Source organism: Homarus americanus, unplaced genomic scaffold, assembly GCF_018991925.1.
Source record: "Homarus americanus isolate GMGI-L3 unplaced genomic scaffold, GMGI_Hamer_2.0 scaffold30161, whole genome shotgun sequence".
Lineage (NCBI taxonomy): Eukaryota > Metazoa > Arthropoda > Malacostraca > Decapoda > Nephropidae > Homarus > Homarus americanus.
Window position 1 is genome coordinate 492501 of NW_024718697.1, and position 20448 is coordinate 512948.

General features: G+C 44.7%; 1 protein-coding gene across 6 annotated transcripts in view; it reads left to right on the top strand.

Moving 5' to 3' along the window:
• LOC121859818 (homeobox protein prospero-like) overlaps window positions 1–20448 on the top strand; it is a 225980-nt gene that overhangs the window by 156709 nt on the left and 48823 nt on the right. For all 6 annotated transcript variants that reach the window (XR_006087733.1, XR_006087732.1, XM_042356784.1 and 3 more), the window contains exon 3: window positions 7556–7612. Coding sequence is in view for 4 of the 6 variants with exons in the window: in XM_042356784.1 (XP_042212718.1) it covers window positions 7556–7612 (57 nt within the window). In the remaining 2 variants the exon portion in view is untranslated. The remainder of the gene's footprint in view (window positions 1–7555; window positions 7613–20448) is intronic.

The window sequence follows — 20448 nt, forward strand, 5'->3', positions numbered from 1 at the left end:
AAATTCCTTTGTTGCTGTAAACTGTGTATTGTAAACTTTTGCTTCTTTAAGGAAACACTGTGAACTAAAGAGGTGAAAGAGAGTAAAGTATACTTCAATAAACTGTTTCTTACTATATCTTCTCTTGGGATATTATTTGTAAAAGTAAAGTGATGGTATACAAGATTATTATTATTATTATTATTAGTAGTAGTAGTAGTAGTAGTAGTTGTTGTAGTAGTAGTAGTAGTAGTAGTAGTAGTAGTATTACAGTAATATTGAAACTCTACAATTGTATTATTAGTAGATACATTACAGGCCTATAACACTATACCTACACCTATAGGCCTCCCGACACGGTTCACAGACCTGAAAGTATGAAATTTCTAGCAGAGTTGAAAGAGAGACGAGGAGGACATTGACTTCTGAATCTCTACAGTAGCGCCAAATTAGGGAAAGTTGGGTGGTGGTGGTGGTGTTGTCAAGCCGAGGGTGACTGTAGAGCGTTGGGGGAGGGGGGGGGAGGGGGGGGAGGAGGAGTAGTGAGGAGAGCAGGAGGGGGAGTAGGAGCAAGAGGGGAAGAGGAACAAGAGGAGGAGGAGCATGGGGAGAAGGTAAGGAAAAAAGGAGAACAAGGTCGTGTGCAGGGTGGAAATGAGAGAGAGAGAGAGAGAGAGAGAGAGAGAGAGAGAGAGAGAGAGAGAGAGAGAGAGAGAGAGAGTGAGTGGAAAGTGGGAGGTGAGTGTGTGGGGGAAAACGAAGGAGGAGGAGAGAAAAGTAAAGATGAAGGACTGTGTTGGAAAAAGTGACAAACCTTCTAGTAATGGAAGTTACTACGAGGAGAAATAGAATATACAAAACCAAACTGACTTATTCTAAATGTCTTATTAACGGCGCAAGTAACAGTAGAAGTGAGACATTAAAGACATAAACAGTGGGAACAGAAAAAAGGTTAAGGATTATAACTTAAGATTGCTGTCACCTACAACTTAGGAGGACCAGCAGCAGGGAGAGTATAGCTGTAAGACTGTTGACAGCTATACTAGTAACATTAACAACAGGGTAACAGTAGTCATAGTAGAAAAAACAGTAGTAACAACAGGGGAGTAATAAGATGGTAAAGACAACAGTAGCAGTAACAGTAAAAGCAGTCAAAACAGTATCAACGGCAGGGAATAACAGAGGCTGCACTCTATACACTCGACACCAATCACTACCATTAAAAAAAAAATAATAATATCTCCATCACGAGCAATTAAGAGCGTGTCAGGTGTTCCTTTCTACTAATTAATGACGTGTTTATGGAGACTTTTACATTCTCTCACATAAAGAAAGTTGTTCACGCCTTTCTACCTGTACCCTGAGCGTCCCTTGACACTAATGGAACTACAGTACAAGATTATTGCGTCGCTGCCATGACACACATATCTCCTGCGTCCACCAGAGTGCGTCTACTATATATAAACAGATCAGTTATGAATGTTTACACAGTAGTTCCCCCTCCCCCCCCCTCCCTCCCCCCTTTCTCCGTCCCTTCCCACACCACTGACTGTCAAAATACAGAATACATGAAATATTTAATAATTGAGACATTATTTTTTTTCCTATATTTCATGAAGTTTTTCGAATTGGTGCGAACTGTTCTTTACCGTCTGTTCGTAAATAAAAGTTAGGCTATCATCCATGAGTCGAGCCAGTACAACAATGTATATATATACGGCTTATGTGTATGTATGTATGTATGTATGTATGTATGTATGTATGTATGTATGTATATATGTATGTAAACACTCCTGTACTCGAAAATATATACAATTCTTCATATATGATTGTTTATTTATTTTATCGTGTGTATCACTTGTATATACGTACATGAATGACTGGTTTAAAAACGCCCGGCAGTACACATAGAAGCGTGGGAGTTTATATACGAATAAATACGGCTATGAATATGTATGTATGTATGTATGTATGTATGTATGTATGTATGTACAGCTGTTTAGTGTGGTAGACGTGGCTTTGCTTTTAGTTCGGAAAAGAAGTTATGATTTATGCCGAATTTGATTACACGTCTAAATAATATGCATTTTTTTTTTTACGCAGTTACCCGTAAAAACGAGAATTAAACATGAGGGTTTTACCTGGTCATGACCTTTAAATCAGAGTGGATTACCTGTGTGTTTTTGTTCACGTTGATATAAAACATTACTGACCAACACTAGTGGTGAATATGATCGAACAGAACCTAAGTTATCCCAGTGACTCCTGTCTTAATCTGTCCAAATCACCTATTCAATTCACCTGTCCAAATCACCTGTCCAAACCAAATTTAACTTAAACATCACTATTTTTTTTCTATTACACAATGATGAATTGTATTCGTCCTTTGTAAGTGTAATTGTTTAAGTAGTGGAGCGTTGTGGTGTGGCGGTCAGTGTACTTATCACACACACACACACAAGTCCAGAGTCAGTGGTAATCACACCGGCGGACAGGTTGTTTAACGTGATAATAAGGTATCATTGTCGACGTAATCGATACCTGTGCTTATATAAACTTGAGATATAACATAAGAGTAAAATTACCACACGACCACACTATCACAGGTCACACAAAACCTAACTGCGCATTGGTGACACATGGAACACTTCTTAACGTGTCGACCTTCTCAAAAAAGACCAGACAAGCAGGAGGTAGATTAGGATGCAGTGGTCTCCAAAGCCACTAGCCCTTCCCTACTGAGGACTTAGAGACCGAGGAACCATTAAATAGAGTTAGCCGAAGTTTCTACCTTTGTGTGTTGATTATATTTATCGGTCTAGGAAGCACCGACCTCAAGAGTTAGTGCTATATCTCACGACTGTCAACGCTCTGACTCATATAACGGAGATGTAACAGTAATTAACGCAAGCAAACAGGAAGAAACGGAGGAATAAAGCGAATATAGAAGAGTTTAAAAAAGCGAACAATCAACGGATGAATAATAGATAACGGGATATAACGCTCTTAGAGAAACGGTTGAAATCCAACAGGTGTTCATATATAATAACAGACCGATATAGATAACGGATACTTAGCTTGTGATTAGATATTGCAACCAAATCAATCAACGGATATGTAATTTATGATAAAACAGCAGACTAACAGTATAACGCAGCAAAATATAACGGAAACAGGAACACGGGGAAGAGTTACAACACAAACAGTAACACGGGGAAGAGTTACAACACAAACAATAACACGGGGAAGAGTTACAACACCAACAGTAACACGGGGAAGAGTTACAACACCAACAGTAACACGGGGAAGAGTTACAACACAAACAGTAACACGGGGAAGAGTTACAACACCAACAGTAACACGGGGAAGAGTTACAACACAAACAGTAACACGGGGAAGAGTTACAACACCAACAGTAACACGGGGAAGAGTTACAACACAAACAATAACACGGGGAAGAGTTACAACACAAACAGTAACACGGGGAAGAGTTACAACACAAACAGTAACACGGGGAAGAGTTACAACACCATAACGTAAAGAAGTAAAGGGTTACCACATCGCCTGACGGAGGTATACGGGGTGACGACCACGATAATACCTGGATAATTACCCCGAGCCAACAAGACTATCATCATTCTTATGCTTTCTAGTTTACTTTATTCACCTCGATCACGGCAAGAATGAAAGACGAAATTATTAGTTGAGTTTGTGGTGGCTGCTGCTTGATAGCTGTCTGTCTGTCTGTCTGTCTGTCTGTCTGTCTGTCTGTTTATCTTTTTACTTGCGTGAGCTAATACACCCATATATTAACCTTACATTGACCTCCCACTACACCCACATATTAACCTTACATTGACCTCCCACTGCACCTACATATTAACCTTACATTGACCTCCCACTACACTCACATATTAACCTTACATTGACCTCCCACTACACTCACATATTAACCTTACATTGACCTCCCACTACACCCACATATTAACCTTACATTGACCTCCCACTACACTCACATATTAACCTTACATTGACCTCCCACTACACTCACATATTAACCTTACATTGACTTTTCACTACTGACGCAACAGCTAACCAGAAAAAAGGTGAATCTCGCTTAAGATTCGTAATATTTTGTTGCTCCTTTGACACTATATTATTTCGGGTCTGGACTATCTTATGGTTCGCCGTGGTGCATCTTGTAGCCTGACCACGGGGGGACTGGAACAGCCTGGAACACCGGCAACTAGTTCTCCAAAGTTAGCTGTTCCAGAGTTGACGTTCCCGGCTTCCAGGACTACTGCCGATGCTGATGCTTTCTCTGCTTTCTCTGCTGCTGCTGTTCTGCTGCTGCTGCTACTGCTGCTGTCGGGATGGACGAGAAACCTCCATTAAAAGTTTCTGCCAAGTTGTGAGTGCATGAGAGGCGGTAATGTATATTCCAGGAGACAGTCTGGATGTGCTGACCGCAGTTGTTGGAAGGTTCACCCCAGGAACTCAGCTTGGAGAAGTTGTTTAGAGGTGGTGTGAGAGGTTTCCAGTATGTCTGTCTGTCTGTCTGTCTGTCTGTCTGTCTGTCTGTCTCTCCACAAGACTCCTCGGCTGTATGGTTATGTCTTTTGTCTCTCTTTATAATCTCTTCTTCATATGGCTTCTGACCCAACTCTCTTAGTAACGGAGACTACATTGCTCTAGGCCACCAGAATCCCAAACGTTACAAGCTGGTACGTACTGTTATGTACCTGATAAAGTAGCATCTCTATAAATGGTATAATGGTTGTTGTTTTATATAAGAGACAAAAACATGTTGAGTTCATTGCTAGAAATATAGTATTTATTGTGGTTCATGTTTAGGAAATCTTAAGTGTGTGTGTGTGTGTGTGTGTGTGTGTGTGTGTGTGTGTGTGTGTGTGTGTGTGTGTGTGTGTGTTCAAGATATTAATACAACACAACCATCGTAGTGTGTGAGACGTCCTGTTGATGCGTCTCCAGCACTGTGTAATGTATACTTGCATTATATACCCATCTGTGGTCGTCAGGTCTACCAAACAATGATGTTACGGGAGAAAATCACTCCCTAGGTGATACGTGAATGTTTTATAGTGAGAACGATGGAAAACATTCAATTGATGATATTAAACCCTATTTATATTTAACATGATAGAAGGTGTCTCGGAGATATTTAGCTTTGAGGTAATATTAATGTGTTAATATCTAGCATGTTACAGAGTATTCAGGAAATTATATCATTCCCTGCATGTAGCAAGGATGATAGAGAGTATCCTGGCGATTATATTAGCATCTCTTCACAGCCAACATGATAATTAGCCCGTGCACAGCTAGCATGATAGAGCTATACAGACATACACTTACAGTACGTGTGTAACTACGTCAAATTCTATCACATGAATTAGCTTTTATGGTGAAGTGTTTACCCTGTCCGTGATTCTCTTTGTGTACGTCCTTGATTCTCTTGTTATGTTGTCCTTGATCCACATGTTGCCTATCCCGTTGAGTCTTTGGGTTTCCATCTTCGATCTCAGGGTAGGGAAGGGAGGCTGATAACAGGTGGTGGGAAGGGTAAGGCAGGTAGATAACAGGTGGTGGGAAGGGTAAGGACAGGTAGATAACAGATGTAGGACAGGTAGATAACAGGTGGTGGGAAGGGTAAGGACAGGTAGATAACAGATGTAGGACAGGTAGATAACAGGTGGTGGGAAGGGTAAGGACAGGTAGATAACAGATGTAGGACAGTTAGATAACAGGTGGTGAGCTGGGTAAGGAAAGCAGATAACAGGTGTGAAGGGTAAGGCAGGTAGATAACAGGTGGGAAGGTATGGTAGAGATAACAGGTGGTGGGAAGGGTAAGGCAGGTAGATAACAGGTGGTGGGAAGGGTAAGGAAGTAGATAACAGGTGGTGGGAAGTGTGTGCAGGTAGATACAGGTGGTGGGAAGGGTAAGGCAGGTAGATAACAACAGATGTAGGACAGGTAGATAACAGGTGGTGGGGAAGGGTAAGGTGGTGTAGATAACAGATGGGACAGGTAGATAACAGATGGTGGAAGGGTAAGGCAGGTAGATAAATAGATGTAGGATGGTAGATAACAGGTGTAAAGGGTAAGGCAGGTAGATAACAGATGGGACAGGTAAGATAACAGGTGGTGGGAAGGGTAAGGCAGGTAGGATAACAGGTGGTGGGAAGGGCAAGGCAGGTAGATAACAGATGGGACAGGTAGATAACAGGTGGTGGGAAGGGTAAGGCAGGTAGATACAGGTGGGAAGGGAAAGGCAGGTAGATGTAACAGATGTAGGACAGGTAGATAACAGGTGGTGGGAAGGGTAAGGCAGGTAGATAACAGATGTAGGACAGGTAGATAACAGGTGGTGGGAAGGGTAAGGCAGGTAGATAACAGGTGGTGGGAAGGGTAAGGCAGGTAGATAACAGATATAGGACAGGTAGATAACAGGTGGTGGGAAGGGTAAGGCAGGTAGATAACAGATGTAGGACAGGTAGATAACAGGTGGTGGGAAGGGTAAGGACAGGTAGATAACAGGTGGTGAGCTGGGTAAGGAAAGCAGATAACAGGGGGTAACCAGCAGAGTAAGGGGTAACGATGGGTAACCTGATTCTCTCTGTTATGTAGAAAGGCAACACACCGCTTAGATAATAATCACTGACTCATCACTATCACTGCTCCCACTTAATTTACCAGTGATTCACCCCCTTCTCTCCCTCTACCCCCCTTCCCACCCCCTCTTTCTCACATCTATTCTCCCCTCTCTCTTTCCTTACTCTCCATCCCTCTCAATCCCTCTCATATACCTCACATTTACACACCCACTCTCCCCTCTCTCTTTACTTTGACTTGTCCAAATTTAATCTAACATAACATAACATAACATAACAAGCTAACCTAAAATTCCTGACCTAATTTTAACTCATCCAAGCCAAACTTAACCTGTCCTAACCAGAATTAACCCTAACCTAACCTAATTTATTAGTTTTTAAGGAAACATACCATTGTGGGTCATCAGCGTACACTCATTGTATAGTTGGCAGTGATGATACAAGAATTTATTTTTTTTTGTAATAATGATAATACGATGATAATGAATTCGAAATTGTGATTAGAGAAACTTATTGTGTTTTTTGATGATGTGTGAATAATAATGAATATTGTTAAGGAATAGTATTATACATTGTAAGTTATTCCAGTCATCTCCGAACAGGGTCAGGATGTATCGTATGTTCTCTGTGTGTGGATTATGTGCTACGTCCCAAGTGACTGGAGAAAAAATCCAGGTTGAATTTCAAAACAATGTCGACGTCATTTCGGTCGTCTTTTTTCTTACTGTGTTATGTTTTAGTTAAGTAAGTCAGACAACTGTATGTTCGGGGTTTAAGTTGAGTTAAAACAATATTACTTAACCCAATGTGTAAGTGTATAGAAGCGTGACACTGAGAGTCGTGTTAGTTATGGTAGTATAGTTAGTAACGTGTGTGTGTGTGTGTGTCTATTGAATTTAGTAATGGTAGTGCTGTTAGTAACGTAGGTGTTTTTTTTTTCTCAACAGGTGTGCAGAGATGCTTCCCCCGGCCCTTCATGGATAACCTGCGTCCACTACAGTTCCGTAAGTGTTCTTCCTCACTCTTTTAACATGCTCGCTTATATATACAGTATATATATACCTCTACACACACTAAACCCACAATCATATAAGTGAAAGTCATAAGCACAAGAAGCACACATCTGTAACCTAAGTCACACCTGCCTAAATATATACACAAAGATACATATACACGCAGTTAGTGATACAGGTAGGATAACCCTTACAGTTCACAGAGGACACGTGTACTGTCTCCATATACCTGTACCAGGCCAGGTATGCCTCAGTTCTGTGGCTGGTACTCGCGGGTCAACCAGGTTAATTAAAACTGGGTGTATACCAACCACACTTAATGTATCCAACTACGGAGTACACCTTAATCCACAAGTGTCTAGGTAATAGGATTGGTGGGTGGGGGTGTGGGTGTGGGTGGGGGTGGGAGTGGGGGTGGGGGTGGGGGTGTATTCATGCTCTCTTATACCTGTGTATGGGGTGACGTCAGACCCACATAGCAGACGCCCTGGGTTGTTGACTCGTAAGTGTTACGTTGTTGTGTTTGCCAGGGTTAGCCTCGGTGAAGTAGGTCGTGTTGTCGGGGTGTATTGTGCTGTGTGACTATCTTAGTGCACAATACAACGGGAAAAACATGCCTTATAAAGTTATACAGACTTCAACTAATATTACTGGCTGGAGACAAAACTTAGATCATTTAAATAATAAATTCTATGCTCGTAGATAAAACATATTAATAGCTTTACTGCCTAATTAGTCCTCAGTTAACACAACACTGATAATTTAAGTAGTAAGAATCTCTACTAATAAAATAAGTTTATACACTCTCTTACTAACTCCTAAATGTTCCTCCCACATACATGTAACTTAACTAATTTTACCATCTACAAATATTTCAGTCTTAGATAAAAGACTTATTCACTAACAACAAATTCACCACCTATATAAAGTTATCTAAGTCACTTTACCTGTCTTGATTAGTTCCTCTGTTCCCTCAGGTCCATCAGGTGGTTAATTAGCTTATACACTATACACTTATAATGTATTTAACCCTATTGTATTTGTGTATTTTATTATATTGTGTAAGCGTTCAGGGGTGAAGATGAATGCCTGGTACAGACTATTATGATAACTCAAGTATCTCGCGTTTGTTACTCTGTCCGTCAGCTTTTCAATCACTTTACCGATCTGTGAAAGGTGTTTTAGTATCCCTGGGAAGGTTTTCGGGAGATGGGTGTCTCTGAGGCCGCTACTGAAGTTAGGGGGAAGATGAGGTGGATATCGCTGATGACGTTCCTGAAGGTGGGGAGGGGAGATAGATGTACCTGAGGCCGTTCCTGAAGGTAGGGGGTAGGGGACGGGAGGTAGGTTCCCTGATGACGTTCCTGAAGGTGGGGAGGGGGTGGAGATAGATGTACCTGAGGCCGTTCCTGAAGGTGGGGGGAGGGGACGGGAGTTAGGTGTCCCTCAGGCCGCTCTTGAAGGTGTGGGAAGGAAGGGGCGGGAGGTAGCTGTCCTTGTGGCCGCTCCTGGAGGTTGGGGAAGGGAGAGGAGCTGCCCACTACCTATAGAACTGGCCTGGTTCGCCATTTGCGAGGTACATGACTGATTCGTCGGACCCTCCAGAACTATATATCAAGTGGCAGGCATTTGTTGCAGGTGGAGATCACCCCAGGGTGGTCTAGCTGCACTCTCTCAGGTGGTGAACCTCCCTACCACCTGACCGTGAATCATCTGTCACAGTTGGGAATTATCCCGTCTGCCCCAGCTGCACCATCTGTTACAGAGGTGCCTGCCTTCGTCTGACCCGGAACAATCTGTCCCAGGTGGTGTTTGTCCGTGACTCAGCTGGTATTACTGTGCAGTACACTGAAGCATTATATTAGAGAGCTATGTAATTATGCTCAATAGACTAGGTGGGTATTATTGAGAGAGTAGTGTAATATGCTAGAGCTGTTTAAACTTTCTGAAAGCTAATTAAACATTCGTAGACACATTTAAACATTCCAAGAGGGTTGTATAAATACCCAATGAGAGCTATTTAAACATTCTAAGAAAGTTACGTGAACATTTGAAAATAGTTATTTAAGAATTCTAATACTAGTTATGTAAACATTTCAATTGAGCTATGCAAGCACTGGGAGCTATATTAACACTAATCGAGGTATATAAACATACTGAGAGTTATAAAAACATTTTAAGACCTCTTTAAACATTCTAAGAGCGCTATAATAATGATCTAAAAGAGCTATATAATCTTTCTAAGAGCTAAATAAACAAGTTTTAAGCGCGATTATAAACACACCGAGAGAGCCACGTAAACTTTCTGAGAGAATTATTTAAGCATTTGAGTGAAGCGCAGCAGGAAGCTATTGAGAGAGGAGGTAAGATATATAATTATAACCAGCACGTAGATGAGTGGTGATCTGAACAGGTGTTGGAATTAAGGCTATCACTGCTTAATAACTCTTACCCCCCCCCCCCTCCCCACCTCGAGGTAATTAGAGTAAGAGACGTTTTCTTCTTTCTTTTTTTCTTTTAGTTTTCTTGACGATGGATTAGTCAAGGAAAAAAATCCTGTCAGTTCTACGTTATATTTATGAACTCTGAGACTTATGAACCTGTGAATCCGAATCCGAGACATCACACAGTCTATTGGAAAGGGGGTGGATGATTGTATTATCTTAATGTGACCTTGATGTATTCGGCGAGTCATTATGAAGTGATTCGGGTTCATGTTATGTTATCTAAGTTATCCTGAGTCAATTTGGATCATTCTGGGTCATGCAGTTATGGTTCGTCACGTGAGTCATACATAGAGAGCTATACTGAGTCATCACACCTCTCTCATCAGGCTACAGTATAGGGATTTAATGCGCATTTGTTCCTTCTCAGTTATTCCGTTGAGATTCTTTTTTTTTTTTGTAAATTAACATTGATTATTTGATATACTGTATATATAACTATTGTTTCTACATGATGAGTCTTAAGGTAAAACTACGTCTTATATATGTATTTATTAAACGTCGAATTCAGAAAGAACTTGTAGAAACATACTGTATGTTAGGGAGTGAAGACCTGAGGACCATTAAAATATTTATACGTTGGACCTAGACCAGGTTTAACAAGTGTCCTGGTGACCTGTGTGACACGTGTCCTGGTGACCTGTGATACGTGTCCTGGTGACCTGTGTGACACGTGTCCTGGTGACCTGTGTGACACGTGTCCTGGTGACCTGTGTGACACGTGTCCTGGTGACCTGTGACACGTGTCATGGTGACCCGTATGACACTCTTGTTACTTCTCATTGTCATCTGTATATTATGGTCAAATGTGCATACTGACCACCGCTACATGGTGACCACCACCGCTACATGGTGACTACCACCGCTACATGGTGACTACCACCGCTACATGGTGACTTCCACCGCTACATGGTAACCACCACCGCTACATGGTGACTACCACCGTTACATGGTGACCACCACCGCTACATGGTGACCACCACCGCTACATGGTGACCACCACCGCTACATGGTGACTACCACCGTTACATGGTGACCACCACCGCTACATGGTGACTACCACCGCTACATGGTGAACCACCACCGCTACATGGTGACTACCACCGCTACATGGTGACCACCACCGCTACATGGTGACCACCACCGTTACATGGTGACTACCACCGCACATGGTGACCACCACCGCCATGGTGCCAACCGCTACATGGTGACCACCACCGCTACAGGACTACCACCGCTACATGGTGAACCACCACATGTGACCACCACCGCTACATGGTGACCACCACCGTTACATGGTGACCACCACCGCTACATGGTGACTACCACCGCTACATGGTGACTACCACCGCTACATGGTGACTACCACCGCTACATGGTGAACCACCACCGCTACATGGTGACCACCACCGCTACATGGTGACTACCACCGTTACATGGTGACTACCACCGCTACATGGTGACTACCACCGTTACATGGTGACCACCACCGCTACATGGTGACTACCACCGCTACATGGTGACTGCCACCGTTACATGGTGACTACCACCGTTACATGGTGACTACCACCGCTACATGGTGACCACCACCGCTACATGGTGACCACCACCGCTACATGGTGACCACCACCGTTACATGGTGACCACCACCGTTACATGGTGACTACCACCGCCACATGGTTACCACCGCTACATGGTGAACCACCACCGCTACATGGTGACTACCACCGCTACATGGTGACCACCACCGTTACATGGTGACCACCACCGCTACATGGTGACTACCACCGCTACATGGTGACTACCACCGTTACATGGTGACTACCACCGCTACTGGTGACACCACGCCATGGTGACCACCACCGCTACATGGTGACTACCACCGTTACATGGTGACTACCACCGCTACATGGTGACTACCACCGCTACATGGTGACTACCACCGTTACATGGTGACCACCACCGTACATGGTAAACACCAACCCCATGGTGACCACCACCGCTACATGGTGACTACCACCGTTACATGGTGACCACCACCGTTACATGGTGACCACCACCGCTACATGGTGACTACCACCGCTACATGGTGACTACCGCTACATGGTGACTACCACCGCTACATGGTGACCACCACCGTTACATGGTGACTACCACCACAGACATGTGACACCACCGTACGGTGACACCACCCACATGGTGACCACCACCCAGTGACACCACCGCAATGGTGAACCACCCATTGACACCACCGCCACATGGTGACTACCACCGTTACGGGACCACCGCTACATGGTGACTACCACCGCTACATGGTGACTACCACCCATGTGACACCCCATGGTGACTACCACCGCTACATGGTGACTACCACCGTACCGACTACCACCGCTACATGGTGACCACCACCGTTACATGGTGACCACCACCGTTACATGGTGACCACCACCTACATGACCACCGTTACATGGTGACCACCACCGCTACATGGTGACTACCACGACATGGTGACTACCACCGTTACATGGTGACCCACCGCTACATGGTGACTACCACCGCTACATGGTGACTACCACCGTTACATGGTGACTACCACCGCTACATGGTGACTACCACCGCTACATGGTGACCACCACCGTTACATGGTGACTACCACCGCTATGGTGACTACCACCGTTACATGGTGACTACCACCCGCTACATGGTACCACCACCGCTACATGGTGACTACCACCGCTACATGGTGACCCACCGTTACATGGTGACTCCACCGCTACATGGTGACTACCACCGTACATGGTGACCACCCTACATGGTGACCACCACCGCTACATGGTGACTACCACCGCTGTACTACCACCGCTACATGGTGACCACCACCGTTACATGGTGACTACCACCGCCATGGTGACTACCACCGTTACATGGTGACTACCACCGCTACATGGTACTACCACCGCTACATGGTGACTACCACCGCTATGGTGACTACCACCGCTACGTGGTGACTACCACCGTTACATGGTGACTACCACCGCTACATGGTGACCACCACCACTACATGGTGACCACCACCGCTACATGGTGACTACCACCGCCATGGTGACTACCACCGCTACATGGTGACTACCACCGCTACATGGTGACCACCACCGCCATGGTGACTACCACCGCTACATGGTGACCACCACCGCTACATGGTGACCACCACCGCTACATGGTGACCAACTACCGCTACATGGTGACTACCACCGCTACATGGTGACTACCACCGTTACATGGTGACTACCACCGCTACATGGTGACCACCACCACTACATGGTGACCACCACCGCTACATGGTGACTACCACCGCTACATGGTGACTACCACCGCTACATGGTGACCACCACCGCTACATGGTGACCACCACCGCCACATGGTGACCACCACCGCTACATGGTGACTACCACCGCTACATGGTGACTACCACCGTTATATGGTGACTACCACCGCTACATGGTGACTACCACCGCCATGGTGACTACCACCGCTACATGGTGACTGTCACCGTTATATGGCAGACCACCGCTACATGGTGACCACCACCGCTACATGGTGACTACCACCGTTATATGGTGACTACCACCGCTACATGGTGACTACCACCGTTACATGGTGACTACCACCACTACATGGTGACCACCACCGCTACATGGTGACCACCACCGCTACATGGTGACTACCACCGCTACATGGTAATGCTACATAACAGCCACTTGTTTGTCTACTTAATCAGGCCTTGTTCGAGGCGGTTACCGCAAGTTTTATCAGTTTGCCCGTAAGAGTCCGTACCTTTGAAACTCATTATCCTATTAACCTCAAATTAGTGGAAACGACTTCTTGGAGAATTACCTTTTATATATATATATATTTTTGTACAGTGGTTCTCCTCTAATGCTTGGTAATGTGTGCTAGAAAGATTGTTCAGTCATTTTTAGCCGCCCGCCGCTTGGCGTCCTTACTTACATCTTAGAATATATTTAAGTTTACCACCGACAGCATTCACGTGTTTTTTACTGGAATAATATTACCTAATTTTACGAAAAGAATTCACCTGTTGGTTTAAAATTTAACCTGTGCCGGCTCTTCTCCCACTGATAAGACAAATATCGTGCTTTTTTTACGATAATTTACGAAACACTGACCCACATGTAAGTTTAGATACGTGAAGCATCTATCTCATTAGTTGACCTCGACTTTGAGAGGTCGGAAAATTCACCTTTATAGCAGTAGTGAAGACAGGTGAAGTTCCTTGTCCTGGGGTAGCTACGACAGCATTCAAGGTTCCCCGCTATTGCTCTATGAAGGTGAGTGGGTTGCGTCACCAGGGTTAGTTTGGTGGGAGCTGTTATCTCTTGTCAGGATGATGTCACCCCTCGCTATCCAGGCTATCACTTGTGGCAAACTCCTGAAAACATAGGTGATACCCACTTAAGCTGGTAATGGGGGGAGACTCACCTGATAAGCTGGAGAACAGAGGAGACCCATTTAATAAGCTGGAAACAGGTGAGACAGATGGGGCCCCACTTAATAAGTTGAGAGACAGGTGGAACCCACTTAACTAGAAATTGTAGGATAATACCGAGAGGAACTGAGACCATGTTTCATGAGAACCTGGTATTAGCGACCCTTTTAGCTGTTGTATTGTTTATCTCCCTCTCTCTTATTCCCTATTTATCTGGTCTCCCCTAACCCCCGTGTGGTTGAGGGGTGTGGCCGCCTCCACCTGCCTGAGCAGCACCCCGTCAGGTAATGAACAGCTGGGGGACATCAAACATGTACTGACTGTAAGTGTATCGCCGCCCCACCAGTAACACCTTCCATGTTAGGGTAACTCTCATCTTGTTGCGCCCTACTGAATCTTCACAGTATGTAAAGAGATCCTCTAGGATCCCATGGAGACCTACGGGAGCTTTCCAAGTTCCACTGAATACCCGAGAGTCGTATAGGATCCTGCGATTTGTTATGACATTCAAAAGTTTTATTCGATATTTCGGAGTCACCAGCGTATCAGGTTCCAAAGTACACAGGATCGTCAAAAACCTATGAGGTCCTGCTGGGTTCCCTAGGAAATGTATCGAAGTCCTACAAAGTCGTGTGTAGACTCAGCTGCGTTTGTTTTCTGCTTCACCTGCCGGTGGCCACCTATATCTAGGTGGTAGCCTATTTGTGGCTAAGACAACACCTGCGACCCGCACAGGTGTTTAATACAGGTTGGAGGAGGGAGGGTGAGAGCCAGGCACCTCTTGTTTGCAGTAAGTGTTCTGATGTACGTTGGTTAGATCATATATGTACACCTTGACGTTTAGTGAGGCAATGTAACCTTGGCTGTTAAAGCCATTTCGGTGTAAAATATATATCTTGAAGATTTGATTCATTGTGTTGGCGGTTGTGACTCTACCTGGAAATTGAAATTGAAGTAAGTAAACGCACATATTTACGAGGTGTGTGTGTGTGTGTGTGTGTGTGTGTGTGTGTGTGTGTGTGTGTGTGTGTGTGTGTGTGTGTGTGCAACACAGTAGATGGTTTTTCAAGTTACTATACTTCACCTTGATGTCTCCCCCACCCCCAAATGAAGATGCCTTTAAGCAGAGACCAAGGAGGAAAAACGCTTCATAATAAGAGAGAGAGAGAGAGAGAGAGAGAGAGAGAGAGAGAGAGAGAGAGAGAGAGAGAGACAGACAGACAGACAGACAGACGGAGAGAAAGTATATGAGTACAGCTGGCGGTAATCTCCCTGTGTTGAGAGTTATGCTGCAGGGGAGAACACAGCCCTTGATAATCCGGCCAGGTCAAGGGTTGTTAGACAGCGACTCTTGAATAATTACTGTGGGACACGGACGGGCCGGGGGTCAGCCAGGCTCTTGACCCGCCCACCCATCTTGTATCATCTATCTCTCATTACCTCCCTATTATCATCCCCCTCCTCATTATCCGGCATTATCTCTCTCTCTCTCTCTCTCTCTCCTTCCTTTAACGTCCTCTATCCGTTCCTGTTCTTCCCTTCCTCTCCTACTTCCTTGTTCTTCCTTTTCTCATTTCCTCTACCCCCCCACCTCTCCACCCACCTTCCCTCCCTTCCTCTACAATCTACTAAACCCTTTCCTTTCCTTTCTCACCGTTAGTCTCTTCCTTGTCTTCCCCTCCCCCTCTCTTTCCTCCCATCCAGCCACCCCAGTCCACCCTCCTGTCTTTCCTTCCCTCCCCCTTCCCCTCCCCTTATCCATTTCCCTTCCCCTTAAACCCCCTCCCCGGATTCTCCTTTTATCCATTATCCTCCCCGTTGAACCCTCCTGACCCTTCCCCTTATCAATTCTCCTCCCCTTAAACCCTCTCTCCTTACACCCCTCCCCTGCCCCTCCCGTACCTCTGACCCCCTTTCCCCACCGTCGATCGCTTTACTTCTCAGAATAGAGGATAATTTTTACCAGGTGTGAGGCGCCGGTGATGTCACTATTGAGTGCTGACAGAGTATTGTTTACACCAGTCCTAGTATAGCACTGTCCACACACCTCATATAGCACTGTCTACACACCTCATATAGCACTGTCCACACACCTCATATAGCACTGTCCACACACCTCATATAGCACTGTCCACACACCTCGTATAGCACTGTCCACACACCTCCTTATAGCACTGTCCACACCTCTTATAAGCACTGTCACACCTCCTTATAGCACTGTCCATACCGCTGTCCACACACCTCCCATATAGCACTGTCCACACACCTCTTATAGCACTGTCCACACACCTCCTTATCTTTTTCATCCCACACACACCTCATATGCTTTTATCACACACACCTCATATAGCACTGTCCACACACCTCAAATAGCACTGTCCACATACCTCATATAGCACTGTCCACACACCTCATATAGCACTGTCCACACACCTCATATAGCACTGTCCACACACCTCATATAGCACTGTCCACACACCTCTTATAGCACTGTCCACACCCGACACTCACTCGTCATGAATAAGAAGACATTCGATCATTACAGAACAAAGTAAAAGTGTATTTTTAAACTGGTGCTCATCGAAACTTTGTCAGCGACCGCCACTGACGCCTTGGCTTCACAAATATGTAATTTAACTCACTGCAGTTTCCTGATACACCTGAGGAGGGAGGGATGGAGGGAGGGGGAGAGATACTGTATTAAATAAAAAAATGTTATTTAAATGTAAGTTCATGGGTGCTCTCTCTCTCTCTCTCTCTCTCTCTCTCTCTCTCTCTCTCTCTCTCTCTCTCTCTCTCTCTCTCTCTCTCTCTCTCTCTCATCACTGTATCAAGTCGTTGGTAAGAGTCATCCTTAGTCCCCCACCCCATCCCCCTCCCTCCTCCCCCCTCCCCCCTACCCACCCCCCTTCGCCCTCCCCATCATCATCGCATGACGACCGTCCCCCCGAAGCTTCTAACTCGACCATTGATTGGCTGTAAAGTTTTAAGTGCCAGCCAGGTAAATTGTCCTCAAGTTAGCCGCCATTGATTGCTGAAAACCCACTGTGCAAGGAACTATTGATGGGTGAGGTGTGGCAGAATAGAAGAGGATGGGTGTTTGAAGGAAGAGGTATGTTTGGAGGAGGAGAAGGAGCAGGGGGGGGATAGTGCTTAGATAAGAAGTTGCTGCAGAGAGGGGGAAGGATGCTTGTGACAGATCCTTCAGAGCGTTCCTTGTGATGGATCTTGATGAGAGGCCCCTGGTCATAACTATCACACATGTAATAATAATAATAATAATAATAATAATAATAATAATAATAGGAGTTTCTAGATTAGACTAGATTCGAGCGAGGTGGCAAATTAGGTCGGGTGTTTTAAGAACCTTTCGACCCCAAAATTTAGCAGCTCTCGTTATCATGATGGCTATATAAACAGAGTATTTATTTTGACTAAAACTTATCGTAGCTTTGAGCTGTTGAGTTATGCTGACAACAGATGCATTAATCAGAACAGTGACATTGACCTTTGAACTTTCAGTGTTAGGAATTACCTTTGTGAATGTATTTGTCGAATGAGAACAATGTTGGTGTTAGCGCTCCATAGTTATGTTGCTGGCCTACATATTACATATATATTCAAGACACAGTTACAGACGGCATTGACTGTCCTACTTGCGTGACCTCGTTGTCAGGAGTAAAAATAAACATAAGCGTTTGCTTTCACTACAACGCATAAAATATACACGATATTACAGTAACAGAGTTGAAGATGTGTGCAGACTAACTAGGTGATGTAACTAGACAGTGAGGTAAACTACACCTAAAGCCCTGTAATGAACCGAAGCTTATCACCCACCTTCTACAGGAGAGGTGACTACGTGGTCTTGTACTTGAAGACCTATAGATTATATGTAAGTAAATAGACGTGCACTATAGGAGGGAGTCTTGTACTCCTGGGGTGCGGGGAAGTTGTGTAGTGAAGAGGAAGAGTCTGTGTGGGTGTGTGGGTGTGTGTGGGTGTGTGTGTGTGGGTGTGTGTGGGTGTGTGTGTGTGTGTGTGTGTGTGTGTGTGTGTGTGTGTGTTAGTGATGGTGGCTGATGGTTGTTTACGTTTTATTGGATTATTTGATATTTATAGTTACTGAAGAAAAGGAGGGTGGAGGTACCTCTCTTCTCCCTTCCGTTCCTTATAACCCTTACTGTTTGCTCTGTCTTTATCATGCCTATTCTCTCTCTATATATCTTCCTTCTTAATCCTCATTCTATCATATATCATTCCTTCTACCCCTACCATTTCCTTACATCCCTTCCCCTCCTTCCCTCTAACCTTCCCTCTACTCATTCCCCTTCCTCTGACCTTCCCCTTCCCCCTCTCCTTCCCTCACACTATCTCAGTCTCGGTCTAAATTACCACAAGACGGAGTGCCTCTAATACATCTCCTGCCTCCACCACTCCCAGGCGTCACCATGGTGCCGGGGGGTGGGGGGAGGGGGCTAGGAGTAAGGGGAAGTGATGAGGGGAAGGAGTGTGATGAGAGGAGGAAGAGGGGAAGAGTGATGGTGGGGGTAGGCGAGAGGAATGAGGAGAGGATGGGACAGGGAAGGGACAGACCATGGGAGAGGGGAGGGACAGAGGATGAGGGAAGCTGACAGGGGAGGTGATTGTCGGGGGGTGAGGGAGAGAAAGGAGGAGGAGAGGGAGATAAAAGAGGGTTATAAAGGAGAATGAACGGGGTTGTTGGGGAGAGGGGAAGGAGGAAAGAGAGGGGACAAGAGGGGATGAGAATGGGGAGATGGTCCTCCTCTCTCTACCAAGGGATGAGTGGTGGAGGGAAGGCACAGGTGGGGGAGAGGTAGGTGAAGGTGAATGAGAGAGAGGGAGGGAGGTGAAGAGGACAGGTGAGAGGGAGGAAGGGAGAAAATGAGAGGCAAGTGAAGGTGACAGGTGAGAGGGAGGAAGGGAAGGAGGTAAAGGTGACAGGTGAAGAAGCCCATCCAATAATTACAGGTACACAGTTCGCTTCTATATATTGTTGATATTTTTGTTCGTCTCCAAAAATTATATTACTGACGTGCATATAATAATAATTAATAATAATGAACGTTTTTTGAAAAGGTACTGACAATGTATTATTATTATTATTGTGTGTGTGTTTATATAGAATTGTGTTTAAAGAATATACGTACATGTAAACATTTATTGTTCTGTATATGTTTTGCTTAGAATTTATTGTTAATACAGTAAATGTTAGTTTTAAATATAATGATCTCTGTGTATGTTTGTGTATAATGTACTGTTTAGTCTGTTTCTGTGGATACTATAATGTTTAGTGTATATTTTAATGTGTACAAATAGTGTCTAGTTTAGTGTGTATAGATCGTGTTTAGTTTAGTGTGTATAGATAGATTATTGTTTAGTGTGCATTGATATATAATTTAATGTATGTGTATAATATATTCGTTGTGTATATGTGTGTATGCAGTGCTAAGATTGTATTTTTGTGCATGTACTTGCATTATGAGGGGTGCGGTGTACGAATGCATACAGTGAACCAGTCACCCTTAGGTAAGGAGGCGAGTGCTGTATGCCGTGAGCTTAACTGAGTTTTGATGTTCGGTGTTTCACTAATTTGGGAATCAAATTGACGCTGATAGCTTCTTTCAGAGGGTGGAGGAGGGGTCCGATATCAGGGATAGAGCGCATCAGGTAGTTCCAGCGATGCTTGACTCCATGGGTGAATGCCGCCAAAGCCGCATGTGGCTCTGTGTTAAAGAGCTTATTGCTTTCTGTGTACATGTGTTTGTAAATTATTGCTTTCTGTGTACCTGTGA